Consider the following 26,346-nt stretch of genomic DNA (forward strand, 5'->3'; position numbering starts at 1 on the left):
GTCTCCCAGCACTTTACACAGCCCTCCAACATGATCCTATTACACTTTGCACAATTAGGCCTTTCTAACATGAGCTCACAAACTTATAAAAGAATATAGGCTGAGAGAGATCTCTGGAGGTTACCAAGTCCAGCCTTCTGGTCAACAGAAGCCCTACCTCAAAGCTAGCTGAGATGGCACAGATCCACTTCTCTTGTAATGAAGCAAGCATATACCTCCACGTTCCACAGAGCTTAAGGCATGCAGCAAAGACATTTAAATTTAGAAACATTACAATGGAAACTATTTACACTGTACTAACTTCACTTTAGCACATTTAAAAAAACCCATTATTCTTCCTTAAAGTTAATTGCAGGGATCACTATTTTTCATTCTTTCCCCTCAGTATTAAAGCTTTGATGTAGATAGGCAAAACCAGTTACAAAATTCAGATGAATAAAGTACTTTCTTAAATCATCTTTCCTCATTATTAAGCATATAAATATGTACTGAAAATATAACTTCATATTAATATTTAAGATACTGCTCTTCAGAAAATCCAAAGCTAGTAACAACCCTCATCCCCAAAAGAGATTTCTTCTCTCTTTAAAGAAATCTATTTGGATTAATTACACATAACTTACACTTTGTGGAAAAAAAAGGAAAGGGCGATGTATAGAGCTTCAGCATAAAAATTGCAGCTCATTTTACTTCTTGTATCTTAGAACAACTTTTCAGTGAAATGGCAATTCTGTGGTTTTATAAATACACAAATGATATTAATTTATTATGGCATATGTGTTGAAGAACATATTCAATAACCCACCCAAGCTTAACCTTCAGGCAAAACAAAGCACTGAAAACCATTATGCATTGGCATACTTGAGTCATTTCCTACAGAGAGGCTTCTAAAGATGGGAAAAATGCTATTCCAGTTTGTCTGAATGGCTTGCCTCATGGCATAATGCAGAATTAATTCTGTGCATACTAGGCTCATTTTTGTATTCAGAAAAACATAACAACTCTTAATTTTCATTGTTAAACCAAGAAGAATATAATATGGATTAAAAAAAATAAAATCACATTCACCTGCATTTTGTACATTGGATTTCACCTACCGGACTTAATTAACTGCAACATATTAGTGAAATCACACTGACAGAAATATAAAATACCCACCTGTTTTAGGGTCAACAGAAAAGTATGGCTGTCCCTGAAGAATACTGTACACTACTCTGGCACTGTTTCCGTATGTAGGGTCATCTGCATCTGTGGCTGTCACCTGTAGAACAGATGTACCTGTATGTACAAGAAAAAAAAAAATAATTGATAATAAATGCAATTTTCTGAAAAATAAAATATTTTAGATGCATTTTTTGAGCTTTTGCAGTCCTCAGATTGTACAATTAGAGAGATTAATAACATTTTCTCTGTATGTTGTTATCCTATCATATTTTTAAGGAAAACTATTTATATTAATTTGCAAAACCACCAAATTTTTATCTCTCTATATAATGTATATGTAACTTAATTACATATATATAACCTTAAACCAGTAATTACATAGCATGTATATGTATGCATATTCACACACATAGATTCTAAATTTGGATATTGCTTAGATTTCTGAACAATTCATATTTATGGACTTCAGGATTCTCTTCATCCATGATAAAAATTAATCTTGAAGTACATATTTAAAACATTTTGCATAAATGTCCCCAAATCAATAAGAGACTAAGGGAAATCAAAAAGACTACCTATTGGAAGGCACCAAAGATCTGAAAATTGAATAACTGCTAGAACCTTTTTGGAATTCAAATGATGGGTCCAGATTAGAAAGATAAGGAGTTCAAAAGACAGATATTTGTATGCTGTTATTATGTACCATTACAAACATAAAATCACATTTTCTAGCATGTCACTAAGTAGAATAACTTATGAGTAGCATTTCTGCAGGAAATAAAATGCAAAAGTACTGCACAGATAGAGACAAGTGATTTTACATTTTACTGTATTTTTCAAGACATTTAATGATGCATCTTTTTTGCTATCACAGCCCAGTACTTCACATAAGAAATCATTAAATGAAAGATGGCAAGTTAATAAAGGTTCAGTCTTCATCCTTCTTGTTTATCCTTCTACAGACACTGCCTTCTACAGACTCTCTTGGCCCAGTACTAAAATGCAGGAATAATGGCAATAGAACAGGCTACTCTCATGTTATTTTCCACTTGAAAGTGGCTTCTCAGTTAAATTAACCACTGAGGCATCAGCTCCACTCTGGGGTGTTCAATTTCACATCTTAGTTGTGAGAAGTATGCTTTTGAATTGACTCCCTTGATCTCCCCTACTTGTCATACTTTGATTTGCCTCATGGAACAGTTTCAGAGCATGCTAACCAGATTCCTTTGGATAAAACTAAACCAAAAGATGTGCTTTGGCAGCACATATGATTTATTCTCACTGCTAATGGGCATTTAGTCTCAGAGACCAGATAAGAGCTAATGTGAAATAAGATTTCCCCAAAACATATGGTGCGGACATTGGATCCTCAGTACCAACGGTTTAATTTCATAGATTGGTTTCCATTGCACAGAACTGTTTGGTACTGTGCACACTCTCAGTATACACTGGGAATATAAATATCTAAAATTGCAGAGTCTGACATCAAGTACAGCAAAGCAAGCAAGAAAATATACACAGATTTGGATTTATCACTGTTTAAGAAGATATTCATTAATAATGACACTAACTTGGACACAAAAATTTGGGTTTTGTATCTCTACTGATGACTTGGTAAATGGTACAGCAAATGTGCCTGCATACTTCAATGTAGTGTCTTCTGGTCTCTGAATAGCCCAAATGCATACAATCTTATAGATAAATATATTCACACAGCACATACAAAGAAACCTTGGTGAATTTGAAGTGAAGTACTGTAATAAAATCAAGCTGGAGCTAGTAGTCTGTTCATAGTTATTCAGGAGTTAATGGTAAAAATGACTAAATTACCACATTTTGGTTTATGTGACAAGGTAAACAAATATGAATTAAAGTTAGTGCAATTTTCTTAAAATGTTCTAGGAATCTATTTAGTCATATTAATTTGCTATTTAAACTTAGAATAACAGTTCCTGCAAATCACATCAAGTCACTTCAAAGAACAGAAAATGTGGGTTTTTTTTCCATATTCTCCAGATTATCTAAATACTGTAATGGTATGTTTCTATAGCCCAGTATGGCAGTAATTTCTAACTTGAGGTGAAAAAGCTGTGACCTTTCTTTCAGTTATAAGCTTGCTGTATTCAAGGATAAAGGCCTGTCGACAATAATTTATTCATGGCTTCATTATTATATGTTGGAATGTGTGGAATCATTAAAGATAAACAGGTTACTGGTTTGGTTTTTTTTAATTGCATATGCTGTGGTTTAAGCCCAGCCAGTAACTCAGAACCACGCAGCCGCTCACTCACTCCCCCCATTCTTCCTCCCCCTGCTCCTGGACGGATGGCGAGGAGAATCAAAAAAATGTAACTCCCACAGGTTGAGATAAGAACAGTCCAGTAACTAAGGCATAACACAAATCACTACTGCTACCACCAATAATAATGATGATAAGGGAAATAACGGCTGAACCCAGGACAGCATACAACAAAAACATGCTCATCCAATAATCAGTCAGTCACCTACCACAGTTTGCTACACAGAGTGCTGGGCAACTTCTGTACCTTTGAGTTTGCATTTGCACTTTTTCCAGTTCTAGATAATCAAGGTAGGTTTGGGAACGGATGAACAGATTTTGGCTATTCCAAAAGAAGAAAATACCAGAAATACTGAGATTTCATGGTTCTCTCATTCTCCTCTCCTCCCTCTTCTCTCTCTTCTCTCCTCTCAAAAGGCAGGGGATAGAATCTGAGTGCTCACTGATGTGGGACAACGAAAGAGGCCTACTGAAAGGCAGTATCTCACATAAGCAACAGACAGGTCATTTTACCATGAATGGAATGCTATTATGCTTTAAAATCTGCCACAGTGATTTTCAAGTACATCTCTATCTCTCTCCTAAGGAACACCTGATAATAGTAATTTGGTACTGCACAGTGGTGAAGTGTTCTCTTTCTACCTAAAAACCACTTAGAATCACAACTTTAACTCAACCCCCCCACCCCACCTCTCAAACCCTCATTTAGTGCAATGTAGCTCATCAGATGCTTAACTTTTCCACTGTAGTACACAAGCACTCTCATCACCTTATAAGATGTATCCATACTGGCCTTTTGCCTATCTCTTGCCTGATTTACTCAGCACAGAGAAAAGGCAGCTTGTGAAAGCTATGGGTTAGAATGCCTTGTTAGAAAAGGTAACGTACCTTTAGCTTCCAATTACTCCTTCCAAAGTTAGCATAATTCAGCTACACAACATGACAGACAAATCGTGATTCCAAATATATTTGTACCATTCAGATGCAGAATCAGTTTTTTGCTGTTGAGACATGTAAAGGATTCAGATGGAAAACTATATAGTACAGCTGCCTTGCTATTTTTAATGTTAACAATTCTGAGGAAAATAATCTAACACAAAAAACAAGGATCTAATTTCTCCAGAGACCTCAGAATGGATATGAACATCAAACCCAGAGGCATACCTTCCATACTTTCTTCACTAATCTACTGTGAAAGTGCCTGTCAAGAAAACCTCAAAATTTTGCTATGAAAGCATTTTGACACTCCAGTTAGGTAATAAAAACACTTTTCCCCAAAGTGGAGGCTCTGCTCACTCAGAGTTCAACAACTATTCCACATTATTTCCTGCTACAGTTTAGAGATTCCATATTGGGAATTCTGTTTTCTTAGCTAATGCTCTATAGAGAGCTGTAAAATATGTCTGTCTACTCTGAAAACCATTCTATAACCTTACCTTTTTTCTGTTATCAAAAATAAGGAACATTCATTTGGGAAACCAAACTGTAGTTTTATTTCAAAATCTCTTCAAAATCTACTTCAATCTGTCTCTCTGAAGACAAATTTCTGATGTATAATGGGGAAGTTTAACAAAGCATGTCTGTTGAGAATGCAAGATCTCTACGTATGATTTTCCATAGTTTGCTGCACTGTTAACAGAATGTTTTAGTTTAATTCTACATTAGAAAATAGTGTCTTCACCAGGAAATCAACGTGTATCTAGTGACTATATCAATTCAAGTCCTTGCTGTAGAAATTCACACTCTTTTTGTCAGATATCTTTATCATAAGATAAAAATCAAACAACACAGGAAGATAAAGAGACACATCCCATGCAAATCATATTTATGAACACCATGAATAATGCCTTCCAGATTATCTAAAATTATGACTACCTCACATTATAATACCCTGGAAAGAAGTTCAGAAAAGTCCAATTTACCTATTAATTTGTTAAGGAGAATTTATTTGGAATACACTTCTTATGCATGACTACATAGAACACTAGAAAATTTAATATGCTGTATTTCACTCATTTTGAAGATACCTGAATGGAAGGCTTTTGTTGTTTGGGGAAACAAACAAACAAACAAACAAAGAAAAAGCTTTCTTTTCCATTATATTAAGATAGAATCACAGGATGGTTTGGTTTGGAAAGTATGTTAAGACCATCTAGTTCCAATGCCCCTCTACACCAGTGATGATAATGATGACTCTTCTATAAAACAGAGCATAGATCTCAATGAAAGTGAGCTTTTTACACTGCAGAAGAAATAATTTCAGACATAAAAATTGGATCTTGAGCTAACTTTAAGGAGAAGTATCAAGAAGGCAAGAATTAGGTGTTTTCTTTCAGTTCTTCCAGCACAGTACGTAAAACATAAATAATATGTTCACTTTATGCCACAGGAAACACTGCAATCTAATATTTGGCAAATAATTTAACAAAACTTACCTGTACTTTCTTGCTAGTTACCTAAAAAAACCAAAAGCCATAAACATCCTACAGCTTACACAAATAGATCAAGGGTCAACTTGTGGTAAAAATCTCAGCTGTTTGAGGAGACAGACACGAAGCTGCTGATGAAATTAACAGCATAACAGAGATGAAAAATACCACCAGCTACTCAGCATGAGGGCTGTTACAGAGAGACAGTAGCACTGAAAGTTCTTTACATGACCATGAAATAAAGTGGAAGATATTTTTAAAGTACTGAAGCATCCTTAAGAATTCATACAATAACAACAAGATGTTCAGTGATGTATAGACTCCTCAGCTAATGTCAAAAAATATGCTTATTACAGAACTAATGAAACTGGCATAGGGATGTCCATTATTTGACAGAAAATGGATCCTGTGGAAGCAATAATAGAATTAAGTCTTCCTGAGACTGCAGACAACAAAATGCTTTCAGAATGCAAAGAACAAACAAATCAATAAGAGAAAAAGAAAATAATGATCACGAATTTGCAAGGATAATATGTTGTATGCCTACAGCAGGTTGCCTGTACAGCAGGATATGAAAATTCAATTTTATTCAAACAACACAAAAGTGCTGCTTAGATTGTACAGATATTTTAATGATTTACCTCAGGTACACCCAGTAAAGTATTTCATTTATAAAAAATATGCATTAATGATATGTTCTGAGTTACCAGCTGGGCTTAAACCACAACACACTAGAAGTTCCTTGATTTACCATAATCCACTCTATTTTTTAACCCCAAATGCTATCTCAGACTACTCAAATTGTTCTTTGGAAAACAGTAACATTTATAATGTAGCTGAACAGTAATACCAAGATTCAGACTACTACAGAATTATGACTAACATCTAGCCAAAAATAATACATTTTGACAGGATGAAAGAAAAGGGGAGCTTTGAGTGAACAAATGAAAAACAATTATATTGGCTGGTTTTGCCTTTGAGGATAACATTGATTTCCTTTCCACTGTCTTTCCTCCCACAAAGAAAATAAAAGGCTTCCAGAGGGGAAGGAAATAATCAATTAATTAAAATGTTCCATTAAAGACAAAGGAAACTAAAGAAAGAGGAAGACAGAGCATTTTTGAAGACAGTTGATAAAGGAAATGAATTTAATATCAAGAGTCTGAGTTGTAACAAGAGACAACTGAGATAAGAGCTTAGATGCTACTGAAATTAGCTCCAACAGTAAAGCTTTGTGCCATAGTGAAGAGGTTTCATACAGGCCTACAGTACTCTTACTGGGAATAACCTCACTGTAGTACTTCCCACAAAAGTGTCTTGACAAATGTCTTTGGATTTGGAGAAGGCTGAGGCTCTTAACGACTTCTTTGCCTCAGTCTTCACTGGCAACTGACCACACCACCCAAGTCTTAGAAGGCAGACAGGGACTGTGAGAATGAAGACCTTAGGCCCATTGTAGGAGAGGACCTGGTTCAAGACCATCTTAAGAACCTGAACATACACAAGTCCATGTGACCTGATGAAATCCAACCGCAGGTCCTGAAGGAGCTGGCAAATGAAGCTGATAAGCCACTGGCCACCATATTTGAAAAATCATGGCACTCAGGTGAAGTTCCTGGCGACTGGAAAAGGAAATATAACTCCCATTTTCAAGAAAGGGAAAAAAGAGTGACCCAGGGAATTACAGACCAGTCAGACTCACCTCAGTGCCTGGCAAAATCTTGGAGCAGATTCTTCTTGAATGCATGCGAAGGCACATGAAAATCAACAAGGTGCTTGGTGGCAGCCAGCACAGCTTCACTAAGGGGAAATCCTGCCTGACCAATTTAGTGGCCTTCTATGATGGGGCTATGGAACTGATGGACAGGGGTAGAGCAGTTGATGTCATCTACCAGCACTTGTGCAAAGTGTTCAACACTGCCCCGCATGATATCCTTGTCTCTAAATTGGAAAGACACCAATTTGATAGGTGGACCACTCGGTGGATATGGCTGGATGGCCAGATGCAAAGAGTTGTGGTCAATGGCTCAATGTCCGGCTGGAGACCAGTAACAAGTGGTGTCCCTCAGGGATCGGGGTTGGGACCAGTCTTGTTCAACATCTTTGTCAGTGGCATTGACAGTGGGATTGAGTGCGCCCTCAGCAAGTTTGCCGATGACACCAAGCTGTGTGGTTTGGTTGATACGCTGGAGAGAAGGAATGCCATCCAGAGGGACCTTGACATGCTTGTGAGGTGGGCTGATGCCAACTTTATGAAGTTTAACCATGCCAAGAGCAAGGTCCTACACCTGGGTCGGAGCAATCCCAGGCACAGCTACAGGTTGGCCAGAGAAGAGATTCCGAGCAGCCCTGCAGAGAAGGACTTGGGGGTATTGGTCAATGAGGAAATGAACATGAGCTGGCAGTGTGCACTTGCAGCCCAGAACGCCAACCGTATCCTGGGCTGCATCAAAAGCAGTGTGACCAAGCAGGTCAAAGGAGGTGATCCTGCCCCTCTACTCTGCTCTTGTGAGACCTCACTTGGAGTATTGTGTGCAGTTCTGGTGTCCTCAACATCAAAAGGACATGGAACTGTTGGAACAAGTCCAGAGGAGGGCCACGAGGATGATCAGGGAACTGGAGCACCTCCCATATGAAGATAGGCTGAGAAAATTGGGGCTGTTCAGCCTGGAGAAGAGAAGGCTGCGTGGAGACCTGATAGCAGCCTGCCAGTATCTGAAGGGGGCCTATAAGGATGATGGGAATGGACTATTCATTAGGGACTGTAGCAATAGGACAAGGGGTAACGGGCTCAAACTTAAACAGGGGAAGTTTAGACTGGATATAAGGAGGAAGTTCTTTACTGTTATGGTGGTGAGGCACTGGAATAGGTTGCCCAGGGAAGTTGTGAATGCTCCATCCCTGGCAGTGCTCAAGGCCAGGTTGGACAGAGCCTTGGGTGACATGGTTAAGTGTTAGGTGTCCCTGCCCATGGCAGAGGGGATGGAACTAGATGATCTTAAGGTCCTTTCCAATCCTAACTATTCTATGATTCTATGATTCTAATGAAGCACGTTGTAGCTCCATTTAAATTGTGTTGGTAATTTTTTTTTGTTTAAATTGATAATATAGACATGTTTGACAATATTATACCACAGTCACATGCTGTGGTCATCGTGGGGGATTTTAACTTCCCTGATGTTTGCTGGAAGGACCACTCAGCAACCCAGCCACAGTCCAGGAGGTTCCTCCAGTGTATGGATGATAACTTCCTCCTGCAAATGGCGGATGAGCCAACCAGGAGAGGAGCGTTGCTGGATCTCATCCTCACTAACAAGGAGGATCTGGTCGAAGCAGTAAGGGTTGAGGGCTGCCTTGGTTGCAGCGACCACGAGATGGTGGAGTTCAGGATCTTGTGCGGTAGGACTAGTAGAATAGCAAGTAGAATTGCAACCCTGGACTTTAGCAGGGCAAACTTTGGCCTTTTCAAGCAATTGCTAGGGGAAATCCCATGGGCAAGGCTGCTTGAAGGTAAAGGGACCCAAGATAGTTGGTTGACATTCAAGGATTGCTTTTTCCGAGCTCAAGATCAGAGCATCCCGACACGTAGGAAGTCAAGGAAGAGGGCCAGGAGACCTGTGTGGCTAAATAGGGAATTGATGGGTATGCTCAAGTGGAAGAGGAGAGTTTACAGGTCATGGAAGGAGGGGCTGGCCACCTGGGAGGAATATAAGGCTGCTGCTAGAGGATGTAGGAAGGCAGCTAGGATGACTAAGGCCTCCTTAGAATTAAACCTGGCGAGAAGGGTCAAGGACAGCAAAAAGAGCTTTTTCAAATACATGGCAGATAAAACTAACACCAGAGGCAATGTAGGCCCACTGATGAACGGGATGGGTGCCCTAGTGACAGAAGATACAGAGATGGCAGAGTTACTGAATGCCTTCTTTGTCTCTGTCTACTGTGCTGCAGGCAGTCCTGAAGAGCCCTGTACCCCTGAGACCTCAGATGAAGTCAGGTCAACGGAGCGGTTTGCCTTAGTCAATGAGGAATGGGTTAGAGACCAGTTGAGCAATCTGGACATCCATAAATCCATGGGTCCAGATGGGATGCACCCGCGGGTGCTGAGGGAACTGGCGGAAGTCATTGCTAGACCGCTCTCCATCATCTTTACCAAGTCTTGGGAAACGGGAGAGGTGCCTGAGGACTGGAGGAAAGCAAATGTCACTCCAGTCTTCAAAAAGGGCAAGAAGGAGGACCTGGGTAACTATAGACCGGTCAGCCTCACCTCCATCCCTGGGAAAGTGATGGAACACCTTATCCTTGGTGCCATCTTAAGGCATATCAAGGATAAGAGGGTTATGAGGGGCAGTCAACGTGGCTTCACCAAGGGTCATGTTTGACCAATCTCTTAGCCTTTTATGAGGAAATAACACAGTGGATGGATGATGGCAGAGCGGTGGATGTGGTCTACCTTGACTTAGCAAAGCATTTGACACAGTCAAGAAGGACAGGGACCTGCTGGAGAGAGTCCAGTGCAGGGCAACGAAGATGATTAAGGGAGTGGAGCATCTCTCTTATGAGGAAAGACTGAGGGAGCTGGGTGTCTATAGTTTGGAGAAGAGGAGACTGAGGGGTGACCTTATTAGGGTCTATAAATATATAAAGGGGGAGTGTCACGAGGATGGAGCCAGGCTCTACTCAGTGGCAAACAATGATAGGACAAGGGGTAATGGGTACAAACTGGAACACAAGAGGTTCCACTGAAACTTGAGAAGAAACTTCTTCTCAGTGAGGGTGACAGAACACTGGAACAGGCTGCCCAGGGAGGTTGTGGAGTCTCCTTCCCTGGAGACATTCAAAACCCGCCTGGACACATTCCTGTGTAACCTTATTTAGGTGTTCCTGCTCCGGCAGGGGGATTGGACTAGATGATCTTTCGAGGTCCCTTCCAATCTCTAGCATACTGTGATACTGTGTGATACTGTGATCTTAAGGTCTTTTCCAACCCTAACTATTCTATGATTCTATGATTCTAAATAGACCTGGTGTTATGACATTACTCACAGGAATGCTGCTTTTCTACATGTCTGTACGTTTCTCTTGGGGATGATATTTGCAATAGTATGCTTAGATGGTTAAAATAGGCAATGTACATTAAAACCACATCCTATTACATATACTAGCATCACTCTATAGATGGTATGCACCTACATGTTTATAGCTTGAAGTAAAAGCTGGTATCTAGGAAGTCAGTATTTGAGAGCAAGAGATTTAAGAGAACAATGAACAGCTTGCAAATTATTTTAAGGAATGAAAATATATTTTATCAATAATCTGAAAATCTTTATTAGCTAGATATTTACAAATCAGGAATGGCTAATAGAGATTGTTCTTCTGGTAGAGACACAAGACACTATTAGAAATAATAATGTTAAATCATTATAATAAAAGGTGGAATGAGGGGGAAATACAAATTACAGACAAAGATGAAGTAGCAATTAAGAGAGAAATAACAGACTGTCGAAAGAAGGAAATTCATAAAAGGGAAGTTGAGGGGTAATATGAAAGAAGAAGAGAGAATTAAATAGGAGGAGACCAAAGAACGATGTTTCTCCCTTCATACATTCTTACTGTGAGACGGACTACAGAAAAGAAGGCTCAGAGTGCTCCACAGCTGGGAAGAGACATCTGAAGTAACACACTGTGAGCGGACTCGGAAGAGAGGAAAGGACTGGAAAAGGAGAATAATACTACAAGTACCTACAAAGAACAAAGTAGAACAAGGCAATTATGATACAGACAGACTATTTTTCAGAACATAACATATGGAGAATATTTTGAGCAGAAAATCAAGAAAGTACTCCTATGTGTCAGTGGAGTGGCAGGGGCAGGCGGAGTGACAGAAAGAATGAAGAGGAAGTCATTAAGTTAGGGGAAAAGACAGAGAATGGGGGAAACTTCTTACCCTTTTAAACCATGATATTTGCTAAGCTGCAAAGTCCATTTAATACAATCTGATTTCATATGGTAGATAGGAAAGTATAATTATCCTCTACTTTATACAAGATTAACTTCACTTACTTCAGTGAAGAAGCCACTGGTGTAAAATTCAGTCTCTGCTTCCAAACTGTCACAGCTCTGAACGCCATGGTTCAGGATTAAAACTTAATATGCTTCGGTATTTCCAGGACAGCCACGACTACTACATGTTCACAAATATTTCATATACCATGCTTCATTTGCATATGCAAGCAAAGAATTGTAGAGATGTTTGGAATGCACTATTTTTACTATGCACATCTGTAATAGAAGCTGTGGTTTTGGCACCTCAAATAATAAGAATATATATGAAATATATTTTTAACAGGGAAAACCGAAGGTTGGTACTTTTGTGAATTTGAGAACTTTATAAGAAACTTAATCAAGGTAAATAAACATATGACACCATGGTCTAAAGTAGCCTAGAAACTCACTGTTTCTTTGTATTTGTTTAATTCGGTGAATTGCACAGACTACTCATATAGATGTAAGACAATGCCATAGAGTAGCTGGATGATGAATATATGAATACATCTTGTTTCTAGAGTGCAAAGTACAATTTGCCCAGGACTGTCTGTTAAAGCATTCAAGAGTAAGAGAGACTCTCTACAGTCAACATGCGTGTGGTATCCTGTTTTCTTAATATGAATGTTCCAAGTAACATGCAAGGTTGCATTTGATGGCTTCCTATAATCTCAACTGTAATATGTTTTACATAAAATCAATGATACAATAACTGTCATAATTTTGTCAACAATAGCATGCGGCATTTTAACTTGTTAAAAGCTTGTTGAATGTAACAGTTTGTTTTCCTTACCCATTTCAGACATCTCTGGCACAGTAACAATGTATGGTCCATCTGTAAATTTTGGTGCATTGTCATTGATATCCTGCACCTTGATAATAAATTCAGATTCAGGCTCGAGTGGTTTGTTTGTCCGTCTATCAATAGCTTGGGCATGAAGCACATAGTGTGTCTTCTGCTCTCGATCTAGGCTTTTGGTTGAATGGATGTCTCCAGTCGTGTCATCAATAATAAAGATAGTCCCTGCGCCTTCTCCAGTAAGAATGTACTTGACTGATCCATCACCTTTGTCAGAATTGGAGTGCAGCTGTAAAATATAAACACATAAAATCATATAAAATGACCTATTAAACTTCATAAAAGGTTATTTCACAAAAGATCTAAAAACTGTAATATTTCTGTTAGCACCATCCTACTTAGTTTTTAACCTTCCCATCTCTTGTTGTAATCCCTTATGTGGCATTGCTGTCAATTCGATCATTTTGTTCAGGATCATAATCACCCAGCATAGTTCACTTTTAAAGATGGGATTTTTTTGGTGCATGTCCATTCTAGAAAACTTTCCTAAGTTAAGAATATTATAGTAACTGGGGTGGCTTTTATTTTATTATGGTTTGGTTTTAGTCCTTTCAGCAGTCACCATACAGCATTCATTGCAGAAACTGCCTTAAGCACTAAGCCTGAAGCTGTCCCACTGAGGACTGCTTGCCTCAATGACATAGTTCAGTCCCACCACCTATGTTATCTTCTGTGGCCGCAAAGATAGCATAGTTTACACAAAAGGAAACTGTGTAGTGTGACAGCGACAGATGTATGTCCAGGACTACCCTACCGCACAACAAAATACATCCGTTTTCCCTCAGTTTTTCTTGTTTCGTTCTAATTATAAACTCACCTAATTTGCTTGTATTTAAATTATTTCTAATGAAGCACTGAACTTCAGCATTTTCATTTGCATACTTCCATCATACATTTCGTTTTCATTTGCATACTTCCAGCATTTTCACGGCTCACACACTCTGTGCTATAAAATATACATTTAATATATTACCCCTCCTTCAGGAGAATAAAGCTTGCATTTATTGGGGGGCGAGGGGTAAGGAAAAGTTACAAAGTACCCTGGTGTACTGAGAGATAACATGAAAATGAAAAAGCTATCCACATTAAGCCCCAGTGCTTCTAACTTGACTTTGAAGAATTGCCTGTTTAGATTAAAATTCAACATGTGTTCCCTGAGAAGGAGGGGTAATTTTTGATAGATTGAGAAGTTTGTGTTTTTTTTTTTCCTTTAGAACTACTCTGAGAACAGAATGTATTTATTGAGGTGCACAATGAGAACAAAGTGATAATGCAGAAATGAACAGCCTCAGGTATTGTGCAGTTATATTGTGATGCTAAATCAGAAGGGAAACTTCCTAATTTTAAGAACTCATTCTTATTCTTATCTCAGTGCTCTGACTATCTCTCAATATCTGCATCATGGCATTACTAAGTTTTAGTTTCCAGACTCCTTTCCACTCTCAGTTCAGAAACCATTTAAGTTTGGATAGAGAAAATAGATTTTTGAGTGTCCAAACCATCTTTTTCTGACTTAAATCATACAGAGATGCTGATATTTTCTCTCTACTTTTTTTTTTTTGCCAGTTCTTTGTCTTGCCTTTAAAATTATCTAGTTTGCTCTTTGTAAAAAAAAGCAAGCATATGGGGCTTGATAACACTTTTTACTCTTGTGTACCAAATCTATGAAATTATTTATATAATTTATATCTTGTCTTGTATGGAGGGGTAGGAGGGAAAAATCTAATAAAATTAAGATTGTCAGATCATCTAAACTTCAGCGTAACTTCAGTCAATGCACCACGCACTTATGTCAGCTACAGGAAGATCTGACTGGATAACCAAACCAAAGCAGGGTCACCACGGTGGACCCATTTTTTTTATTTTGAAAATGGAAGAGAGAAAGAAGCAGAGAAAGGGTCTGCTTGCTTGGCTTTGCTTTTATAGGACAGCAGGACAGTCTTAAAACTTTCCTTTAAAGAAGAGATGGGCAAAATTCTGGTTACATCTCTTTTTGTCCTCAGAATAATACTGTATTCTGATAAGACAGGAATAATTCACTCAATGTAAAAGGTCAGAGATCCAAACTTCCTATGAAGTCAAAATGTTACTGGAAGTTATTTATTCCTAAAAACAAGAATAGGAGGTAGTCTGGTATTCTGATCTTGGTTTGCTCGTATTCCAGTTTTTCAGAAACAATCAGAATTGAGTATCTCTTGCTGCAGGTTCCTTTTTTGATAAAACTATTCCTAAGTGTTAGTGTTTGCAAATGTTAACAATTGTCTTTAATTTATACAGAAAAAAGCCAACAAACACCTCCCCCCCCCCCAAAAAAAAAAAACAAAAAAAACAAACCAAAAACAAAAGCCAAGAAAGCAATGAGAAAATTTGTATGCACAGGAAAATGACAAATTTCATTAGTTTCTGAAGATATAAGGGACCCAATTTGAAATTACCCCAAAGTGAAAAAGATCAGAAGAATTTCCATCATTGTCTCCTTTTAACTCCGCATGCATATATGCAAAAGCATATTCAGGTATACTATACAAAGGTCCAGCAAAAAACACTGTGTTCATAACTGGAATTATGGAAAGTATAAAGCAACTAAGAAATTGATTACATAGGTAATAAACCAATAAGGATAACAATAAGAATAAGGAACTGCTGTAGAGTTTAAGAAATAAGCTTTCTTCAAAAAATCCAAATAGACATGGTATTCCAATACCAGACTGTAAAAAGGCACACCCAGAAATTCACTGTAATAGTACAAATGGAAATATCAGATATTATTCATTATGAAGAAATAACTATTTGTACTTGTCATTAATGATGAAAATGCAGGTACATTTTGAGTCACAGGGCTTTTATATCTATCAAGTAATAAAAGTTAAGAAGCACAAAAGATTCTCAGCTGACTACACGGCCAACCAGTGATTCCTGCTAAACATCCCTTTATCCAACAAACTTCAATTGAAAAATGTAATCAGGAATCAGCTGACAATTTTAATTAATTATATTAACATTAATTACGAATATTAATAAATCAATAGCCTTCAATTTGCAACTGGGTCTTTTACACTGCAGTTGTAAGGCAACAACCAAAACCAAGAGAAAGCTAAGAGCAGTTCCTGCTTCCTTACTTCCTGATATCTTACATTGTTTGGAATATAACACTTTGATTTACGCCTTTTAATTTCTATGCTGAATTTTAAATTCACACAGGAAGATTTTGCATGGCATTTCTACTGCATAACAAAAGTGACTTTCCTTTGTCACTTGTTATATTTTGAGTTTTTCTGTAAGGCAAAGATTAAATAACTGTTTGTCTTCTTTAATACTTCTATCTCAGTATAAATTGGCCCAAGTAAAAAAAAGTATCAAGGCTTCCCTCAAACACGTTTACAATATGGGTTGTGCTGAAGACAGCCCCTGGGAATCTCCACTTAAGACAATGCCTACCAGACTAATGAGAGATTCATGTCCCTCAGCACTTCTTTCTTTTCCCTGTGTACTATGAAATCAACTTCACAACAGGTGGTTGTGGAATAAACAGGTGCTTTGTTCCACAAAAGCATTTCTAACTAGAATAAATGGGATTCACTGTTACAAATACATGGTTTGGGAGACTGAAATTCTGCAGCTATGTCTATAACGGTTTATAAAAGACAGCAAGGGAGAAAAATCTATCTGGTCAATAGTGAACTTTCTCTCTACTTGGGACTGCTGTAACTATTTCTCTTTCAGATTTATTTGACAGAGAGGGGGGAATGCACTAAGCAACACAGACTCAAGCCAACACATGTTCTGTTCACCAGTTTAGACATAACCTGTGTGATCTGGGAAGCCATCTCAACCCAGATCCCTAGAAAGGGTGTGGACATTCAATTTCTCTCTGCCAATGACTACTGCAATAACATGTATACACTAGAAGATGAGATACGTGATGTAGTAAAATGAATAAATAGCTTTGATAAACACTAAGTAGGTGTTTTTTTTCCCCCTGCTGTGCCAGACAGAGACATAAAGTTGGAACATTACAGGGGTCTCTTAATTTAAAGAGAAATATAAGCAAATCGCAAACTGAAACGTGATTACTCATAATGTTGAGATGAGTAATGAGCACTTAAAAGAAATACAAGGGAAATAAGACAAACATTAGAACACAACTCTGATTTATGTATCTGAGGTTTTAACTACGACTATGAAAACATAACTGAAATTGTTTTTCAGTAGGCCTTTGCTTCTATGATAGTCCACTGCATCTGGTGATTATAGACTGATTTGTGATATCAACTTTTGACTGCTACTTAAGGAAGCTTTTTTTTCTGCTTAAATTATTTTGACTTGCTTCCCTGAGCAATCTCACCTTAGACCCGAAACCATTTCAAAAATGACTTTGCTTAGAGGCTGTAAGTACTGGAGACTATAGAGCTTGCACTCACCATTTGGCCTTCCCTAGCTGCCAGGGCTCCCCAACCCTACCCGTGGCTCAGTAACTCACTGCAGCCCCACAGTGACACAATCCCCAGGAAGCTGCCTTACTCTGCTGCTCCCTAACCGCAACATCTCCAATCTCTGAACTTCCAGCCATGACAGGCTTCTGAATTCCTTGTGGAAATGCAGTTTCTACCCTATTTGATGGGTTGGCTTCTGAAAACATTCCTTATCATTGCTGATCTGGTTATGTTCCTATCAAGAACATATCCATTAATTATCCTGAAACTGTCCAGAACCAGAAACTACCAGAAAGTATTTAATTTTCATACCCTACTGGGCATTATTCATATTTTTATTTCTCTGATTTTTTAGGAAAAGAAGTGAGAAGAATAGATGAAGAGCCTATCTAGAGTGTCATCTTTTATCAACACAGTGGGCTCCACTTCTTGACATATTTAATAACAAGTTGGATTCAGGATGATTTATGACAGTTCTCAATACTTAGCTGGTCTGTATCAGCAGTGTATGACTAATTTTGCAGAATAGCGACCAAGATGTCCTAGTTTTGCTAAGATTTAAACATTTTTCTTCCATCAGTCCATTTAAATGTTTCAACTTTCTTTTAGTATTCCTGCAGAAAGGGTAGAAAGGCTGTATTTTCCGAAGGCATGATCTGAAGAGGCATACCAAACATTTCAGTTTCTTAAGAGTTTTCTTTATATTCTTATTATTAATTTTGATACTATGAGTCTTGAAATACTTATAATTTGAAGCACCAGTATATTAACTGGTGTAAAATGAATGCACACATTGCAGGCTTATTGCCCAGCTAATACAGTTTTTTTAACTGCAAAGCAATCAGGTGACTAAAGCCTAATTGCAGAACCAAATGGAAAGGTACCTACTGCTTACCTACTGGCCTTATTCACCACCCTTCATTTTCATACATCTTTCACTTTATTGTTTTGCCTAATGCTTTTTGCCTCATCATACATCCAAACATTTAAGCATACATTCTTGTCAAGCAAATGACCACAAATAGGCAGAAAGAATTATAGAAGCCAGGCCCAGCAGGAAGAAGCTCACCAATAAGTACTATAAAATCAATCAAAATATTGAGGAGGAAGGCAACATCCTGCTCCTTCTGGAAATGTGGGATGCTAACAACTCACAGTGATCACCACTCTCCCCTGTACTTGCCTGAGGAAGACAAGACATGACCAGGAAACCATGCATGGCCAGGAGAATGAGAAAGAGGCTTGGATAAGTAGAAGAGTTGTGATTTAATTGTGCACTGCTTTCCCCCATTTACTTTAACCGAATAATCTGAATTCTTGGTGTGCTGTGTGGGTGGCATTTTAAGTGGACTAGTAATTACTTTTACAATATTTTAATTGGACTAACAAATTCTTGGGTATGGATATAAGATATGTGCTGTTATATTAAAAAAAAAAGGTATAGTAAGAGATTCCCATATACATGCTAAATTCAAATCCAAGGCTGATTTGAAAAGATCAAGAACCACTGCACTAACTTAACAACTTTAATTTGAGCAGAAGTGGTTATGTGCATATAAACTTAAATTATTTTAAAATAACTGCAGAGAATTAACTTAAAACTTATTGTTGACAAATAATAAAATATGCATAGAATTTCAAAAGCAAAACCTAAGTTTTGGTAGTGACGCTACCATTATGTCTTTCGAATAAAGTATAGTCTGTTTGGGGAGCAGCACATTCTTTCAAGGAAAGAATGAGAACCTTCCCTTCCCAATTCTGTTCTCACTGCCAAGCAGTTTAATCACGTAAGAGGGACCCAGCACAATAGTACAACAGCAAAGTCTATCAATGACTGTGCAGCCTAGAGGAATGGCAAAAATGTTACTAAACAACATGAGCTAGGAGATTTAGCAAACCATAAGAGAATATATTAAAAAGGAATGTACATACACTACCTTACTTTTGTTATGCAGAATTGTTAATATTTCACTAAAACCATCAAAATGTAAATATGTATAAAGAATTAATGGTATAACACTAAAACACTGAGTAAAAAATGTTTTAATCTACTCTGTAATAGCACTGCAATCATGTTGACTTCCTTTGATGTTTATGTAGACACAAAATGTAATCTAAAAGAAATGATACCATAACTTAATAGTAGTAAAAACCAAATATAAAATTATTCTGAATGGTGCACACTGCAAAATCAGTCTAGCTGATACTACTGAAATGCTCATTGTGCCTATGCAGTAAAAGCGTCTCAGATTTGCTGCAGACTTGCTTCTTTCAGTCTGAGCTATAAAATCTGTTTTAACGAAAAATACTGCTCTGAGCAATGTCACATGTTTTGATGGAATTCTTAGAGGGAATCATTAGCCTAGGAGACAACTGTATTATCCATAGCAGTGTCCACAAATCGAGAAGCTATTCCACACCTTTGTCAAACAGAGCAGGAAAATACAGAATTACAATTGCCCCCATCTGTTAAATGGGTTTTCTCAGATAGAAAAAAATAATTGGATTGCAAGCATTCAGCAAAAACACAACTGAAATGGTATTAACTTCACAGCATAACACTACAGCATACAAACATCTGTTCTTGCAAGATGTGCTTACCTGAAGTCTGCTCCTTTACTCCTGCTTTTGGGGAGACTGGGTAATGGCAAAAGTATGCAGGTGCATAAGCAATCACATCTAAAGTAACATTAGGTGTACTAAAGCTGATACAAGTGGTCAACATTAGCTTCAATTTTATTTCTGTACCAAAGGAGGACTACAGTGAATGACAAGAAAAATAGAAAATGGAATCCTAAAACACCACAATAAATGTTTATGTATAAAACTGTTATTTTATTTTCAATGAACACTGTATACTTTTAAGAAAAATACAATCCAAAATTGTACTTTCAGTGTACTATGTGTCTGAATCAATACAAAATAAAAATACTTCCTCTCTGGTGAACTTTTCCTCTGAACTCTCTCCACAGCAGTGAGCTTTCATTTTAGGCATCTTTTACTTGGCCAAATTCTATGATGGGCATAAAGACCACTCCTTTTTCAAGTAAGAAAGAAGAATTTACATAGCATGTTTTTTTACAGATTTTAAAGAGCTGGACAGGCATCCAGTTGCACAACATGCTAACCAAGGTCTTCTAAAATATAATTTTGCAAATATAGTTATTTGTAGGTCTCAGGGCTAAGTAACTACAGCTGACTGAACTATTACTTAAAACATGATTGAAATTAAGCTGGTCTTTTTTGTTTAGGTCTTATTTGAAAAAGATAATTTTTAAACAGAAAACAAAACAAGACCTCTCATTCCCCAGTACTGTTCTAGAGACAAAAGAGTTGGCTCAGATTTGCAACACACTGCTCCTACACTGTAATCCATGAAACGCTCATCTCCAATGACACTTATGCAGAATGGCCACAAGATATTAGTGTAAGAAAAGTGTTACACTCTTTCATATTATATCAACTGTATTTCTGACTAAACAAGGAAAATAATTAAAAATCTTCTACTTATTTTTCTTCCATTCATAAAAGCTCCTATTTTTTTTTCAAATCCTGCAGTCTCCTCAAAAGGGCAAGTATTATTATCTCTCTTTCAAAGAGGAGTAATCTGATTTTCACAGACTTGAAATATGAAATTCACCCAGAAATAAATTCAGATTTTAAAAACCCCAAACTAGACTCTGGTCTATCTAGTCATGATATCATTAGACAATGGTGAACTTTGCAGTTCCCAGGGAAAGGGGGAGCGCAGAGATTTCTGATGCTATAAAAAAATTGTTACTGCACAGCTACAGAATTTCAGAATATTTATGTCGTGGTTTAAACCCTAGCCAGACAGCTTGTTGTCTCGCTCCCAGTGAGTGGTGCCGGACTGACAGCAATTGAGGGCTTCCCCTCCCACCCCCCCCGGGCTCTCCCCTTCCCCACTCCCGGAGGAACGGGGAGGAGGATCGAAAGAGTGCAACTCCCATAGGTTGAGACAAGAACAGTCCAGCAACCAATGTACAACACAAATCACCACCGCTACCACCAACTACAACAATGATAAGAGAAAATAACAAGGGAAGAGAATACAATACCACCGGCCAAGAAACGAGTCCCACCCGGAAGCCCGTGTCCTTCCAGGTAACTCCCAGTTACCCCCCACCCCGGCCATGACGTGCTGTGGTATGGAATACCTCCCTGGCTAGCCCGGGTCAGGCGCCCCATCTCTGCTTCCTCCTGGCTTCCCCTCCTCCCTGGCAGAGCATGAGCCTCACAAAGTCCTTGGTCAGGGTAAACATCACTTAGCAACAACCGAAAACATCGGTATCACCAGCACTGTTCCCAAGCTGGAAGTCAAAACACAGCACTGCACCAGCTACCACGAAGGAGAAACATGACTGCTACTGCTGAACCCAGGACAATTTAGAAACTCAACTTTTCAATGTAATCAGAGAAATATCATCAATAGGAAAAAAAAAGGTAAATTAAACTATGTAAGTTAAGACTTCAAATGAATGCTTCATGTCACATTCAATCAACTAACTATCAAGATCTAGGAACCATATTTGTGCTATGTTTGTTTTTATGGCACCAGAAGTCTGGCTTCAATGCATATGAACAAGTATTTAATACATGGGTTGATGTTATATTACTTCATAGCATTCTGTTCCAGCAATACGACTCCTTTCTCCCTCACATGTCATATGTCACTAAGCAGTGCAGAAAACTATTTCATGCTCTCTAGACAAATTTACAAAACTAATGGTCTTCAGTTTTCAGCATCTTCTCACAATCCACTGTCGCCAAAAACTCACTTTACAATCAATAAATCTGTAAAACTGTGTTAATAACTTAAGATTCCTAGATCCATGTAGAAGGACTATAGATTTGACCAAGTCTGAATCCGAATGTGATAAGGTTTGATGATACACTTGCTAAAAGAAGCCCTGGCCACACTACATCACCATTGGAAGAAGAAAGTTCTTTTTCAGTTTTTGCTGTTACCAGATAACAATAAAGAGGTGTTATGCCAATATAAAGCAGTTCTAAAAATCCTGTAAATGGGCACAAGCATACAATAAAAGTGCTTCAGTTGATGGTACTACTCTCTGACGCAGGCCTTGCAAACTTCTAATTTACTTAAAACACTGAAACACTGCTTTTCTTGAAAATGCCTTACTGTTCAACTACATAGTCACAGATGCACTAAACGTCAAAGATGCCAGAAGTAAGTAGTCCTAGGTACCAGTGTCATAACTTGCATTATCTGAAGAAGTAAGGCTGCTTTCATAAGGAAGAATGTTTGCTTCAGACATTGAAAAGGTCAAGGTCAGAAGAACAGTTAAGTGCACATACTCTTTGGAAACATACTGGAAATATACTGAAGCAGTGAAAAGCTGTTCTTCACTGGAAAGCATAGCACATTTGTGACAACAGTGGAGCAAAACCAGTTTCTGTTTCCATACACTATTCCTGAAGACTTTCTACAGGTGCTCTTGACCTTCATTAGCGGTGCAAGCTCAGCCAAGTTGAGCACTTTTAAAAATTATTATTTTTTATGTGCATAAAGAGTGAATCAAACTCTGCATTTCCTTTCAGAGGGAAAAAAAAGGAATACGTCCAATGTAACAGGGTCTTCCAAAAGGAAATACGCATCTGGCCTTACTGAACAGGAAAGCCAGACTAAGGATTAGTTTAGATTTTCCAAATGAGAAAGAACTATTAGTTGTTTAAAACCCCGATCAAGGAATTTTACATTACATGTGATCTCCACGTATATAGTTTCTCTTGATATTAACAGGAATGATAGAAATAGCTCACTGGAGCACAGAGCTCTAAGTGTAATTGTACTCAAGCCCTTTAGGAAAGTCTGATTTATTTGTTTGTTTGACAGTGCTACAGCAAATACTGTTTACTCTGTGAAAGATCTTAAGACAGAATATTCATTTTTAAGCTCTGGAAAAACAAGTCTGCAGTGTACCCATGTGACATTCTGAATTACTTCTTTCTCCTTTGCTCTTCCTAAATAATATTGTGAAGATAAAAATAAATGTGTGATTTTCTGATGTAGTATTTGTGAGCCATGTAAAATCCACAAGAGAAAATGTTATGCCAGGGACTTGATTACTTATTCAATTACAGAATTTGATTAGGAAAAAAAATACTATACGGAAAAGTTCAAGGAGAGATAATTAATTTACCAGCTTCCTTTTATCCCATGCTTCCAAAAATCTTTCACACATTTTTGGTTTTGATGTCTTTGAAGCTAATTTGCTGAGAAATTCATAAGGCTGTAGAAAGAAAACAGGTTAGCTACTGTCCAATGGCTTTTATTTCAGGTGAAAAAGTTGTTTCATTCTGAAGAAACTAAGAACACACTACCAGGCATTATCAAGAACCACAGAGATCACTGTTTCACAAGGATTTCATCTGCATATTTCTGTGAGCTCCTTATAACTAATGTTAATGAGTTTTTCCAGGTAATGGAAAATGCCTGTTTCCATTATTGAGCGGGGTTTTTTTGGTCTTTTTTTTTTTTTTATTATTAAGAGTCCTTTGTTATATACTTTCTAAATATTAGAAAGTCTTGATACTGAATATAAGAATATTGATTTATTGCTGCAGTAATCCACTACTTCTACAGTATTTAACACTTAAAGGCATGTTTAGACTTTTTGCATCTGGAATGTCATTTTATCTGTTATGTGGACTACAGATTGTCTTTTTCTGTGAGGAATTTTAGATTTGTAAGAAAATTGCTTCTATAGTTTTCATTACAAGTGATGACTTTTCTGTATCTCCTTTAGTAGAGAATATAGTTTTTTCGATAACAGATACCTTTCTTCTGCCTATAAGTAGTACTCCTGCTGTTTGCCAGAAGCAAAAAGTACTACATGACAAAGGGAAAAAGCCATGCATCATCATGATGAGGACATGTTTCCACAAATTCCTTTAAAAGGTCACTAGTGCCTCAAAATGCCAACTATGCTACCTGCAACATCTTTGTTGGGTAAGAAATCAGAAGATCCATGTTCACAGCAGAAGCTTATCACTAGCCCTCTGCACAGATGTAAGTCATGTAATGTCTGCAATAAAAGAAATTATGAAAGTGTTCATGACTGTTACCGTGATGGCTATGCTCTTACAAGTAGGAATAAAGAAATGGGAACATATCAATCCCAGTGAACGGGAGTGTAAACAGCTGTCCTTAACTTTCACGTGCTTTTCATGAACAGTTACAAAAGCTTCCTGAAACTCATATGGATGCAAACTGGGGAATTTCAAGAATCTTTGTTATGTATTTCCATACTTCACACATGTATTATCAAGAAGTACAATTTCCGAGGTCAAGGGTTTTTAATCAGGTAATTCTTACCAAGGAGCACAATTTTTCCTAAGGGATAGCATCCAACTTTTTCTGTATTCTTCCTAGAGTCATCATGACCCTATCTGTCTGTAAGCATCTGTACTGCCACCACTGCAAGGATTTGATTGTAAGGCAGAGGAAATCCCTCATTATTTACATTTAGTTCAGTATACCTTCTGGACAAGTAAAACACAAGTTCTGAAAATGTTTACAAACCAATTTTGTATCACAATTTATGACTGACTGGCATTTTGAGTTAACAGCATTCCTGTAAAGACCTTGTGTAATGTGTAATCTCTTGCTACTTTTCCCACCTGATGATGACATTTCAAGCGCTGTACATTCTTCACTGTGACTGACAAATGAGGAAAAAGAATGATGCTAGACTTCTGAAATAGCAATCAAATAGACCAAGCCCTCCCAATTTCCAGAAACCAACATTTAAATTTCAAAACTGTTTAATTGTTCTTGCATTGAATCCATGAATTTTTTGTCTCTAAAAGCAGATGTGGTGTATTTTCATACAGCAGGATATACAAGAAGAATCTATGTGAAAGAAGGAGGTATCCTCAGATTAAATTTTGGTGCAAAATTGTGTAACATTTCATATTCTAACATTTCTGAGCAAAAATTTTTACATTCAAATTCTCCCATATGCTAAAAAAATGTGGAAAGTGTGCTGAAAAAATTATTTTTAGATACATGGATACTGAAAAAGATTAAGTAAAGCCTTCTCCTCAAACTTCTGAATTTCTCACTGAAAAAAAAAATCATGCTGCTTGCTCTTCACTGTAAAGCCACATATGTTTGATACTTGAACTTGCTTACATTTGTTTACAGGATAGCCATATCCTGACTATGGAATTATCTCGAATTTAGCACAAGAAAAAGCTACTTGAGAACTGCTTTCTTCCACAGTTACCCTCCGATGGTCTTTAATAAAAAAAAAAACTCAACAAAGCAAACCACAGCCTCATCAAACTACTAACACAAATAGTAATATATTCTACATGTTACATTTAACACAAAATTTATGTTTCTTATTAAACACTGTCCTCCATTCATCAACATCATCCAATTCGAATAGGGAATACTAATGTTCTCTTTCTGTATGTGTAAGGAACCCCAGACATATTGTTCCATTCACTGCTATCATTTATGAAAAGAAGTGATTAAAAAAAGTCAGTTAAAATTTGCCCTTTCCCCAGGACCAGTATTCTAAGCACATTAAATGCCATAAACAAACCACTCATACTTTGAGGCAATATATTCCTCTCCTTAAGTTTTTAATATGTGTACCCTGACATATCAATATAGATGCAATTTACCATTAACACCTCTGTGATTTTCTGCCCAGGGACTCTCTGACACCTTCTGCCCTCCCAAAAAAATGTTCAGGCAGAATAGGACTACAATCTCTAAAGCTAGTGGCTGCCAATAAACAGGTGCAAATGATGCTTATAAAAGAGAATGTGTAAAATGATAAGGAAATCAATATAAAAAGTTCCTTTCAGGAAGTAATTAAATTACCATTAATATATCTACTACCAGATACTCTTGCTAGCAGTACCAGGAGGTGTCAACACAGAATACCTATAGTCTCCTTTGAATGTATGGTTAATTCATCAACACATTTTCCATAACAGACGGCCTCCTTTAATTTAAGGAACCCAGAAGGAAGTGCCCATATGGCCTAGCAGAACACCTGGGAGTCTGATTCTGATCTCTCACATCTCTCTTTTTCTAACCTAATTTCACCAGTACTAGGA

At 37.5% G+C, this 26,346-nt stretch overlaps 1 protein-coding gene across 2 annotated transcripts in view; it reads right to left on the reverse strand.

Annotated features, from left to right (window-relative positions):
• Positions 1–26,346, reverse strand: part of CDH18 (cadherin 18) — a 255,786-nt gene that overhangs the window by 111,960 nt on the left and 117,480 nt on the right. For both annotated transcript variants that reach the window (XM_062617680.1, XM_062617679.1), the window contains exons 5-6: positions 12,728–13,022; positions 1,159–1,278 (exon numbers count right to left, since the gene is read on the reverse strand). In XM_062617680.1, coding sequence (XP_062473664.1) covers positions 1,159–1,278; positions 12,728–13,022 — 415 coding nt within the window. The remainder of the gene's footprint in view (positions 1–1,158; positions 1,279–12,727; positions 13,023–26,346) is intronic.

This window comes from Pezoporus occidentalis, unplaced genomic scaffold (assembly GCF_034315485.1).
Source record: "Pezoporus occidentalis ecotype Australia unplaced genomic scaffold, CSIRO_AGI_Poc_V1 ctg2, whole genome shotgun sequence".
In the NCBI taxonomy this organism is placed as follows: Eukaryota; Metazoa; Chordata; class Aves; order Psittaciformes; family Psittacidae; genus Pezoporus; species Pezoporus occidentalis.